The 12,817-nt window shown below is 47.0% G+C and overlaps 1 protein-coding gene across 1 annotated transcript in view; it reads right to left on the reverse strand.

Annotated features, from left to right (window-relative positions):
* The window catches only part of SUSD2 (sushi domain containing 2), a gene marked incomplete in the record, with an annotated part of 210,235 nt that extends 201,680 nt beyond the window's left edge, over nt 1-8,555 (reverse strand). Inside the window, 1 exon segment of the mRNA XM_030220275.1 lies at nt 8,386-8,555. Coding sequence (XP_030076135.1) covers nt 8,386-8,452 — 67 coding nt within the window.
* Between the last annotated feature and the right edge of the window lie 4,262 nt (nt 8,556-12,817).

The following is a 12,817-nucleotide window of genomic DNA, read 5'->3' on the forward strand; positions in this document are numbered from 1 at the left end:
CTAATATCTAAATTTAATAAAAGGTATTAATTGTGACTTTTATTTTTATTTATTTATTTTTTCTGTGTGTTATCAGACAATTATGGATTTAAGCTCCACCCCTGGCCCCACCCCTAACCCCGCCCCCTTTAGCCTCCCCAAACAGTTGGGCCACCGACCGCCTATGCTTCTTGGCAAGGGATGTCTGCTAACTTTTCCTGAACTGCTGGTTCTAGGTTCGAGACGTGCAGCCTGGAGAGTCTGTGCAGACCGATACCTATGCTTAATGGCTCTCTGTCTAAGTTGTCCCTGATGGGGGAGTGTCCATAAACTCAAGCACACTGCCCAAGTTCATATGTAACTTTCTTTAAATTAGTCACCTTATTTTCTAACTCCTCTCACTCTTTACCTATCTGTATGTTCTATCTTTGCTATACACTACAAGCCGTTGAGTCCATTAAAACGGGCAAGAAGCGGTAGGATAGCCCCCCCGGGGGAGGGTGCAGAGGAAAGCGCCAGGGTCACAGGAGCGGCGGCAGCAGCTCATCGTACCTGTCGGAGATGGACCTGCTTATAACTGAAAGAGAAAAACGCCTAGATTTTGACCCAAATCGGGAGATAGACGTTATCTCATAAAAACGAATAAATCGGTATAATCGAAAGCCGAATTTGGACGTTTTCAACTGCACTCTGTCGCGGATGCGGACAAAGTTGATGGGGGCGTGTCAAAGGCGTGGCGAAGGCGGAACTGGGGCGTGGTTATCCGGCCGATCAGAGATGGGCGCCTTTCGCCAATAATGGAAAAAAAAATATGCGTTTTTAGCAAGAATTTAGGGCACTTTTCCTGGACCCACGAATAAGGCCCTAAAAAGTGCCCTAAATGACCAGATTACCACCAGAGGGAATCGGGGAATGACCTCCCCTGACTCCCCCAGTGTTCACTAACCCCCTCCCACCACAAAAAAATGATGTTTCACAACTTTTATTTTCACCCTCAAATGTCATACCCACCTCCCTGGCAGCAGTATGCAGGTCCCTGGAGCAGTTATTAGGGGTGCAGTGGACTTCAGGCAGGTGGACCCAGGCCCATTCCCCCCCCCCCCCCCACCTGTTACACTTGTGCTGGTAAATGGGAGCCCTCCAAACCGCCCCCCAACCCACTTTACCCACATGTAGGTGCCCCCCTTCCACCCCTTAGGGCTATAGTAATGGTGTAGACTTGTGGGGCAGTGGGTTTTGAGGGGGATTTGGGGGCTCAACACCAAGGGAAGGGGCTATGCACCTGGGAGCTGTTTTACCTTTTTATTTTTTGTACGTGCCCCCTAGGGTGCCCCGGTTGGTGTCCTGGCATGTGAGGGGGACCAGTGCATTACGAATCCTGGCCCCTCCCACGAATAAGATGTCTTGGAGTTTATCGTTTTTGAGCTGGGCACTTTCATTTTCCATTATCGCTGAAAAACAAAAATGCCCAGCTCACAAATTGTCGAATAAAACATGGATGTCTATTTTTTTTCGAAAATACGGTTCGGTCCTGCCCCTTCACAGACCCGTTCTCGGAGATAAACACCCATGGAGATAGACGTTTTCGTTCGATTATGCCCCTCGGAGTGTGCCTCGGAGCTGCTGTCGGACGATCCCCGCCCGCCCGGTGCTAGCCGGTCAACGTCGGAAACTCGGAAGAGATTTGTGACGTGCTGCACTGTTCTGCGCATGCGCGGCACGTCGGTCACTCTTCATTTATATAGTAGGATACTGTCAATTAAAATGTTCTATTACATATTGTGTTGACATTGTAAGTTGTATACTATGCCATACTTTGTATTGTTATTTAAATAGTTTTGTTGTGGTAATTGTCTATTGCTTAGGTGTGATTTATTCTCACTGTACACTGCCTTGAGTGAATTCCTTCAAAAGGCTGTAAATAAATCCCAATAATAAATAAAATAAATAATAAATAAATGCTTATGTAGAGCTGGTAAGACTGGATGCGGGAAATGAGCATCGAGCCTTGAAAATCTTTCCTCCCAAAAGTTTCCAGAGTGCGAGCATTCCTGCCTGGAGGAGCTGAGGCATGAGTCCTCGAGCATCTGGATCTTTTGAGAATGGATTCAACCATCATATAATGGTGTGGAAGCCATGGCTTCTCGAATCTGGGAGCCTTCTTTGGAACAACCTGCATAGAGAGTGGGGTTTCAGAGTTCTGCCCATGTTGTGTGTGAACGGGCACTGCCACAGATTCCTTAGGAGGGGAGTCCTGGTCAAGAACATCCAACATCTCGGTCCTGAGCTTGTCCTCTACTTCCAACTTAAATGGAATGGTTTCCGTCATTCCCTCAAAAAGCTGATGAAAGAGAGCTCCTCTGGAGGAAACTTCCTCCTTTCCTGTGTTGGGGAGGGGCCCAAGGGTAGGCCAAGGGATCTACTACTACTACTACTACTATTTTACATTTCTAAAGCGCTACCAGGGTTACGCAGCGCTGTACAATTTAACAAAGGAGGACAGTCCCTGCTCAAAGGAGCTTACAATCTAAAGGACAAAAAAGGAGAAAAAGCGCAGTCAATCAAGTTGGGGGCAGTCTGGATTTCCTGGATAGAGGTACAATGGTTAGGTGCCGAAAGCGACATTGAAGAGGTGGGCTTTGAGCAAGGATTTGAAGATGGGCAGGGAGGGGTCCTCTGGCTCTTCCTAAGATCCCTAGAAGTGGTATGACTGACTTGGCAAGTAGTACTTATGGGAAATCTGAGTCTGCACCTGCCTCGGCCCACTGGATGCATGGCCAGGCTCTTGGTGAGAGTGTCGAGGTACAGGTCCTCCTCCTGGACTCTGGGGTTTGTTTCCAATGGACTAGAAAGGAGCACCGCATCAGTCAGTGCTGTCTCCAATGCTCACCAAGGCACTGGCATTGACAAATACATAGTAACATACATATAGTAACATAGTAGATGACGGCAGAAAAGACCTGCAAAATGACCAACAGACAAAGTACAGGTCTCCAGGATGGGCTTGAGTGGACACCATAGTTGGGTGTCAGTGTGCCCCAGCTCCTCCTGTAACACGATCTGGAGCCGCTCCTTGAGGGCAAGTATTGGTAAAGGTTGAGCCAGTGCCGGTCTACAGACACCCTGTGAAGATGTTGGTACCAGATCGGAGACTGAGGGGGAGTGGTCCTCACTGCACCGATGCATGTCGGGCATCAGTGAGGCAAGTGTCCCAGAGCTCCTGGCACTGTGCTTCGAAGAGAACTGATGCTGGTATTTCTTCATCTTCACTCGATGGAACAGCATCAGGATATTTTGGTGCCGAGGACGATGCAGAATCCTCAGTGTCAGATCTGATGATGTTCAGTTGCTACTGGCACCTGATATCAAGGCAGGGGGAGACCTCCTCAGTGCCGATGCATATCCAATGTCTGGTGCATCTCCAGAAGCCATAGGGACTGATGCCTTTGACGATGGCATCGTTGGACTGGACTTTGGCATGCCAGTAAGGCTCTCGCACAGAACCTCTCAACTTTTCTGTGTTCCCTTCTGCATTTGAGCACAAAAAGAACAGTGAGAGGACAGTGATCACGGCCCAGACAGCCTAGGCAAACGTCTTATGGATCAGTCACAGATATGGGCCTAGCAGTCTGTGCAACCACTTGATCCCACTGGAAGGTTTCTGGGACATGACGGGGAAGATAGCTGCGATGAAATCAAATGACTCTTTTGTCAGAAATAGGTTGATTCATTTATTTAAAATCAAAACCTGGCTGGATGCAGGCTGCGAGCTGCAGAAAAAAAAAAGACAACTTAAAAAGGGCCGAAAAAGCTAAAGAAACAATGGAACAAGAGAACATACAAGAAAAAGAAATGGTCACAAACCAGTCACAAGAGACCAGCAGGAAGGCAAGAAAAAATATCCCCAAGGAGAAACAGCAACGCGACTGACTGTGAAGAGAAACTGCGGGTCCTGCGTTGAGTCAGGTGGGCAGGAAGGAACATGCTCATGCCTGGTCGGGTCTGCCAAAGGCTTCTGGAAACATCAGTACGCTGGGCAGCGTCTGTTCCAGGGCTCCGCAGATGACACCACCTACATGTGAGAAAATTATGTCCTTGGATATAGATTTCTCATAGCTGCCGAGAGGGGAGGGCAGGGGGGACAAAATTCCTCGGGCCCGGCGCCACAGTCCCACCCGCCCTCTGTCGTTGACCGTCTGCCACCGGACTGGGCCCCATGCATTGAAATCACAGCGCCTCTCACCTCCGTGTGAAAGCGCTGCAGGCAGCAGCAGATCGCCTCCCTTCGGGCCTCCTTCCCTGTGTCCCGCCCTCGCGGAAGTTACATCAGATGAGGGCAGGACACAGAGAGGGAAGGAGGCCTGAAGGGAGGCGATCTTCTGCTGCCTGCAGCATTTTCACACGGAGGTGAGAGGTGCTGTGATTTCAAAGCAGGGGGCCCGGTGGCGGACGGAGGGGGCGGGTGGAGGGGGAGCGGTGGCGGCGACCTTGGTGGGCGGGGCCTTGGGGGTGGCCCTGCCTCAGGCCCGGCCCAGTCTCTCGGCGGCCCTGAGATTTCCTACCACTGTCCTAAGTTAACTGGATAACTGATCTGGATTTTAGCGTTGAAAACTGCCGCTACTTGATAAAATCCAGCTCCACTTCTAGACTGAGCAAAGAAAAGCTACGAAATGGTATGGGATTTATGTTCAAACCATACGAGGAGAGACTTGCCGACCTGAACATGTATACCTTGGAGGAAAGGAGAAACAGGGGTGATATGATACAGACGTTCAAACGAACCTTTTCCGGAGATGGGAAGGCGGTAGAACTAGAGGACATGAGTTGAGGTTGAAGGGGGGCAGACTCGGGAGTAAGGTCAGGAAGTATTTTTTCATTGACAGGGTGGGCGGAAATGTGGAATGCCCTCCCATGAGAGGTGGTGGAGATGAAAATGGTAATGGAATTCAAACATGCGTGGGATAAACACAAAGGAATCCTGTTTAGAAGGAATGGATCTACGGAATCTTAGCGGAGATTGGGTGGCAACGCTGGTAGTTGGGAAGCGAAACCAGTGCTGGGCAGACTTTATGGTCTACGCCCTGATCGTGACTGAATAGATATGGATGGGCTGGAGTGTAAATTTTAAGGGGCTTTGACGTTAACTTCAGAACTTTTAGTACAGGAACAGTGCTGGGCAGACTTCTACGATCTGTGCCCTGACAATGACACAGACAAATGAAACTCGGGTATAAAGTATCACATACCATGTAAATGAGTTTATCTTGTTGGGCAGACTGGATGGACTGTTCAGGTCTTTCTCTGCCGTCATTTACTATGTTACTGAGCAGCCTGTTTGAATTTCCAGCAGCATTATTCGGATAACAGCACTGAAAATTTGGGTCTGACCCCAATGAGTGGCATTTATTGTTATGAGGCCCTCCTCCCCGGTATGCCATGCCGAATATTGGGCAACGTGTGTTTTCTGTAGGTGTCCCTCACTCAGTGCAGAGCTGGTACAGAATGGCAGAGTCTGTGGTCTTTTACTGCTCAGAGGAAGGATTCCAGCTTTCCTGGGACACCCAGCCACAAGGGAGGAGGGAAACGTCTCCCCCGACAGGGTTAGGATGCTGAGCCCTGAGACTTATCTCATTGTGAAGTCATGGGAAAGAAATAGGGGAGTACAGGGAGGCGAAAAAAACAACAATGACCTCAAGAAAGCAACTGAATGCCCAAGGTCAGGAATGTTACAGAAAGTTACTGGATGGGCAGGCGTGGACAAAATCATTTTAGCACTGTCTGAAGTTAATGGGTATCTAATCTGGAAACTTTCTTAGAGAGGAAGTGTACATTTAACACAAAGAAAGCATTCAGAAATGTCTCTCTCTCTGCTTTTCCTATCTTAACGTTCATTTCTCAAAACTTGCTGGTACTTAGTTTAACAAAGCATCTCCTTCGGAGGAGGCCTCGCAGACAGGAACCAGAGATTGGGGGGAAGTTACAATTTACAGAAGAACAGGATTTGGTTAGGAACAGGAAAAGACAGCATGTGGAGTTCACCCAACAGCAACACCCATGACCCTCTGGCAGTGTCTAATAGTCGTGACACATATGTGTAATAACGTTGTGTCACTTCCAACTCAAAGAACACACTCCACAGCCTCATAGGAAACTCATTTCATATCAACAGATGTTGTGGGTTATTACACGAACACTACAATCGTAGAAATCACCAGTGGTGCTTGAACGCTTTCACCCACAGTCACCTTGAAGACTTGGCCAAAAAACCTCCTTCTGCTATATAATCACTTTGTTACATTTTCTTTGTATTTTTTTCATTTTCTCTTTCCATTTAATTATAGTTTTTCTTATAAGTAAAACATTTTCTTAACATATAATGCATTTTACATGCAATTCAAAACTTTGCGTGCCTTCCTGCCCAATTAATCCAGGTGCCTGCTATGAAATTATGAAAACATTAGGTATACAGTCAGAATTTATCGTTAATATTCTCCTTAACGACTTCACAAAAGACATTACAGTTACATACTCTCAACGTAACAAAATAAAACTTAAAACAAACATTAACAATCAACCGAACTAACACAGACTAACATACTGGGTTACAAGCACAACAGAAATATGCCCCCAAAACATCACTAAACTCCATGTCAGCCTCTCAAGTGATGTAGAAACTTTAAGTGTTTCCATTGTAAAATGCTACTTTCAATAAAGTTATTAAATCTACACTACATTTTGAGGAGTCAAATATTTCCAAGAAGGCTTCCCAAATTCCCAGTGGCCCCTGAGGGTGGGCCAGAACCCAAAGCGGGTGATCACACAATTTGCCCCTGTGACCCCAACAAATAATAAATACCTGAGCCCACCTCTTCAATGTCGCTTTCGGCAACTAACCTCTACCTCTACACCCAGGAAAGCTAGACTGCCCCAACTTGACATTTCGTTCTTTAGATTGTAAGCTCCTTTGAGCAGGGACCGTCCTTCTTGGTTTATTTTGTACAGCGCTGCGTAACCCTAGTAGCGCTCTAGAAATGTTAAGTAGTAGCTGGCAGGCAAACCAAGCATGCGTAGTGGTGGGGGTGGGGGTGGGGAGGATGGCAGGGCAGCAGCACGTGGAAGGTGCTGCTGGCTGGAACGAGAAGGGGATTGACTGAACATCTTTAGCTGATGGGACTTAGGAATCCCCACCAGCCATAACAAGGGTGCCAGAATTTGGGGTGGGCCCAGAGCCACCCAAGACTATGCCACTAGTCAGCACAGGGCCTGTGCATCTGTGAGGAGGGCCACACAGGAGGAGGGGACAGCGTGTGTGATCATTCAGTGGTTCACAGCCACCACTGTCAGGTCAGTGAAGGTCCAGAGGGTCAGAGAGTTTCCCTGTTTCTGTGACCCCCATCTACTGATGTCACGAGCCATTTGGGGTCTGAGCCCTCAGTTTGAGAACCTTTGGCTGACACTTCTCATCTATGTGGAGACTGAGCGTAATTTTTCTTCCTCAGGATTTCCTACTAGCAGCAGTGATCAGTGACTCTGTTCTCCTTCCAAACTCCTGTCAACAAACCCTGGCCTGCATCCAAGAATCTCAGAGCTACCGACTTCTACTCTATGGAGCTGTTAGTACAACAGGTGTCAGCAAGAATCATTTACACTCAGGGCTATGAACTTCTCTGAGGGACCAGGGTTACAGGGGAGAAGCCGGCTCTGGGGAGTGAGGATGGGCAGCACAGAGGGAGAGCTGGGAGCCATGGGCAAAGGCTGGAAGAGATTAAACAGTAACCAGGGCAGCGCAAAGATTATCTGAGGCAGCTGGAAATCTCTGCCCACAAAAGACATCCCAGAACAGTGTGAGGGTGAGGAGGGGACATGGGGAAGGCTGGGCACATGACAGAACCAGACTGTGGCACCAGCAGCCATGCTGGGGTCCTGGAGAGCAGATGACATGCAGTGGCTGAGACGAAGGGAGTCTGGACAGCAGGAACAGGTTTCAAGAGTTTTGGAAGATGTATTTAAAAACAGATTCACATTCCTTACATGGACCCTTCTGACTCTACCCCCGGTCACCTGCTCTGCAGATGGTAAATACATCACATAACTTGAAGGGGGGTCATTTAATACTGACCCTGGACTGCTGACCTGCCCAGTAACTCACCGCCCCCAGGCTCAGATAAGGTGTCCTGTGGCCAAAGCTCCTGCAGGACAAGAGTCTCCATCAGAGAGTTTGCTGGACAGTGACCATGACTGAGTTGAGCAGCTGAGCTGAGCTCAATTCGTTTCACCTCTACTCCCTTTTTAAAGCTCCCAGCTCAGGGCTGCAGTCTGACCCTTTTGCTCTCCTACATGAACAGCCAGACAGCTGTAACAACCCCCCCCCCCCCCTACCCTCCCAGAGAGAAATCCAACATTTACCTGCTGTGTGAGGAAGGAAGACAGACAAGATGATGGGGAAGGAGACGAGAATCCAGAGAAAGTTCATGGCTGTGTGGCTTCTGCAGCTGCACCACTGCTCTTAGTGTCACTCCTGATCCTCTGCTCAGGCAGAGAGAGAGAGAGAGAGAGTTGCGTTTGTATCCTCAGGCGGCAGGAGACACCTCCCTGGGATATTAAGCAAAGCTTTTAAAAGTTCAAAGGCTCATTTGAAAGAGTGAAGCTGGAAGGAACGGTCAGGTTTTTCTTCTGAGGCAGGACACACTCCCTCTGCCGTCTTGGAAGGGGGTGGGGAACATGGAGGCTCCAGAAGTGACAGTAGATACAGGTCCTACATTCAGCACAGCATAAATGCTATTTATTTGCAGACTGGGTGTTGTGCTCTTCCAGCCCAAAAGTGCCAACCCACTGAAGTAAACGCAGATGTTCAATTCTGGGCCTGAGAACCCAGCACTGAATACCTGGGACTCCCACGGATCCCACTACCCTTTATGCGAACCTAACACCGCCACTGAATAGCGGGAATGGCTGAATAATTTCCGGGTCTGCCTTGAACTCTGCCTCCAGGCCACCCGGAGCTCAATGGAGAGAACGGTGACAGCCAGAGTGATACTCAGCAGCACTCTCCGGTTTAATGTCACCGAACATCTGCTTCTGAGCCGCACAGTGTTATTACGCCAGGCAGAAGTCACAAAATTAATTCATGGGCTTTTGGTTTTGATGTTGCCATCATGTTTCTACCTGCTAATATAAGAACATAAGAGTAGCCATACTGGGTCAGACCAATGGTCCATCTAGCTCAGTATCCTGTTTTCCAAACAGTGGCCAAGCCAGGTCACAAGTACCTGGCAGAAACCCAAATCATGGCAACACTCCATACTACAAATCCCAGGCAAGCAGTTGTTTCTCAATAGCAGGCTATGGACTTTTCCTCCAGGAATTTGTCCGAACCTTTTTTTAAACCCAGATACGCTAACCGCTGTTAGCAACTCCTCTGGCAAAGAGTTCCAGAGCTTAACTATTTGTTGAGTGAAAAAATATTTCCTCCTATTTGTTTTAAAAGTATTTCCATGTAACTTCCTCGAATGTCCCCTAGTCTTTGTACTTTTGGAACGAGTAAAAAATCAATTTACTTCTGCTCGTTCTGCACAACTCAAGATTTTGTAGACCTCAATCCTATGACCCTAAGAACACAAGAATGGCTACACTGGAGCAGAGCAAAGGTCCATCAGGCCCAATATCCTGTTTCTAACTGTGGTCGTCAGATCACCAATATCTGTAGGATCCCAAAAGGTCAGTAATTTTACAGTACCAACACCAAGGGATAAGCAATGGCTTTCTCCAATCTACTTGGTTAATAACCATCTTACCTCCTTCTCAGGTCAAGTCAAACTGTAGCCAGGCAAGAGGAGTCTTCATTTAGGGTTGTAACTTGGAAAAAAAGTGAAAGGGAGAAGGGGGCTTGTCTGACCTAACCAGCCAGCCCATAATGAAGTGGCTGCAGGAAACAGAAAGAAAGAAACCCTCCATGAACTTGTCCAAACCTTAAAAAAAAAAAAAAAAAAATTACCACATCTTCAAGCAACACAGTTCAGAGCTTAATTATTCATGGAGTGAAGAGATATTTTCTGATGCGTTTTAACTGCGTTATTTAGTAACTTTGCACGTTTTGAAAGAATAAACATTCAATTCACGTTTACCTGTTCCACTCTACGAATTAAGTTGTGCTCCTCGTTAACGCAACACTTTAGACAAATGGCCACAACTTTATTACACATCGCAGATCATTCTGATTCCTGTCATGACTAACACACAGTTATAACCCTACACACAATGCATTGCATCATTCAAATGAAACATACTCTTCTGTTGCTTATCCTCCTTCCACCAGGTTTCCGAGATGCCTCTTACATCTACCTCTTCAGTCAGCATTATATAGTCCAACTATCCCATCTTAGGCCAAGATGCACTAAACAATCGTTAGAGCCCTTCCCTTACCCATTCCCTTAGCGAATCGGTAAGGAACGGGCATGCATCAAGGAATAGGAATGCAAATGAGCTGCTCGTTGTAGCTCACTTGCATTCTCTATTCCATCGTTAAACACTCGGCCGATCGAGCATGCGCAGAGCAGCCAAGCGTTGTGCTGGCTGCTCTGCGCATGTCAAATACGCCTCCCTGTGCTGCTCGAAGATGCCACGCTGCTCACCCCAGCGGCTTGATCCAGAGGACAGTGCAGTTGAGGACGCCCATGCAAAAAAAAAACGTCCATTTTGGCTGTCATTCCCCCCCCCCCCCCCCCCCCCCGCAATAATAAAAACATCTTTTTTGGCAGTGCTTCACTCAACTGAGAGACCTGGAAGTCCCTGAGCCAATCACAGCGCGTTTACCTCAGCTAAATGTGTTGTGATTGGCTCAGGGACTTCCAGGTCTCTCAGCTGAGTGAAGCACTGCCAAAAAAGACGTTTTTATTATTGCGGGGGAGAATGACGGCCAAAATGGGCATTTTTTTTTGAATGGGCATCCTCAACTGCACTGTTGAGCCACATCGGAGGGGGTGAGCGGCGCGGCGTCTTGGGGGGGGGGGGTGAGCAGCCAAAATAGACGTCTTTTTTAAAGCGGAGCACTATTTTTTTTGTTACTTTTGTAGCAGTTTTTCAATCCCGCGCAGCCCCAACGAGTGGTACAGACCTCTCGTTAGATTTTCCAGTGTTAAGGCAATCGGAAAAGGTTAGTGCATCTCATTACAATAGGGTTTCTACACAATCTGCTCATCTGCATTCCATTTTCGTTAGCTGCTACCGTAGTCAGAAAAAAGTCTTTAGTGCATGCCAGGGTTTACTACTTGTTCGTTAATGGCTCGTTAAGTTTAGTGCATCTGGCCCTTAGTTTTTAGACTTCTAGCATTTGCAGACGTTTTCAAAGTATACTTTTTGTTTGTATTTACAAATCTGCTAACAAGATTAGTTTCTCTGTTCTTGAACATCTTCAAACTACTTAAAACAAGCTTTTAAACATCTTTATCATGCTCAGAGATTCAACCATGATAACCTTCTTCTTATTAATCAACGTTGGTTGCCAGTGGCATACCAGGTTCAATTTAAAATTCTACCCTCCAACATAGATCACTACTTACCTCTCTGCCACTTTATGTGGACAATTTGTTACCTACAAATCACCCTCATTGACGTCTCCTCTCAAACCACTCCTGAGTCCAGTATTAAAGTCCGCAAAACCAATACTGTATTTATTTGGATTTTGCTCACACTATATTCAGTAGCAGCTCAAGGTGAGTTCTGTTTAGATACACTGGGTATTTCCATGTCCCTGGAGGACTCATAATCTAAGGGGTCTGATGCAGAAAGATACGGTGGGCAGAAGTGTCTGGTTAACGAGAGATCTCTGCATGTTACTGGGTGCAAAATGGAAAACGAGGTTGACATCACGTGGTAGACATCAGCACACAGCGAAAAGAAATACCAGGAGCCTTCAAAATCAGGACACAATTTCTTTAATCATGTAACTTGAATATCAATTCTTTCTTAAATGACCAGACATGGGCTGTGTTTAGGCGTACAGCGCCCATGTCAGGGGTCAATTGAGGAGCAGCTGGAGCTTTCTCCTTTGAGGATGGCAAGTTTGATGATTGTCCCGCTTAGTACAAATAAAATATGCTTGATTGCATCGACATCAGCACACGGCATATTGAAATGAATGGTAATGAGGCTCCGATGCAGAGAAGGGCACAGATTTTAAGGTGAGCTCTGAAGAGGGGTGGAAGGGTTACCTCGCCATTATTGATGACTCTAAATGGTGACTCAACACGGTACAATGTTTCGGAACAGACGTCCGCAGTGGTGAAGATCACATATGAGCCTGTCTTCAAAGTCTAAATTGCTAGTAGAGGTCTTGAAAAAGACAGGTTCAATCATGATTGTTATCCTTACCAAACAATACCAATAAGAGACTCCTGAGGCAGCACATCTGTGCCGAAACAATGGTACCGTAACGAGTCACCAATACAAGATTTATTGTATTCATAGCTCCTTGTGACTCTGGACAAGTCACTTAACCTCCACTGCCCCTGGTACAAAATAAGTACCTGAATATATGTAAACCACTTTGAATGTAGTTGCAAAAACCTCAGAAAGGTGGTATATCAAGTCCCATTTCCCTTTCCCTTATGACATCACAATATCAGAAGTTAGCCAAGTATTGGGCAATCAAGCCATTGTGACATCACTGATGAGGTTGGCTCTTATTGGTGGAATGAGTGGAGGAGTAGCCTAGTGGTTAGTGCAGTGGACTTTGATCCTGGGGAACTGTATTGGGCAATCAAGCCATTGTGACATCACTGATGAGGTTGGCTCTTATTGGTGGAATGAGTGGAGGAGTGGCCTAGTGGTTAGTGCAGTG

This window comes from Microcaecilia unicolor, chromosome 11 (genome assembly GCF_901765095.1).
Source record: "Microcaecilia unicolor chromosome 11, aMicUni1.1, whole genome shotgun sequence".
Classification (NCBI taxonomy): domain Eukaryota; kingdom Metazoa; phylum Chordata; class Amphibia; order Gymnophiona; family Siphonopidae; genus Microcaecilia; species Microcaecilia unicolor.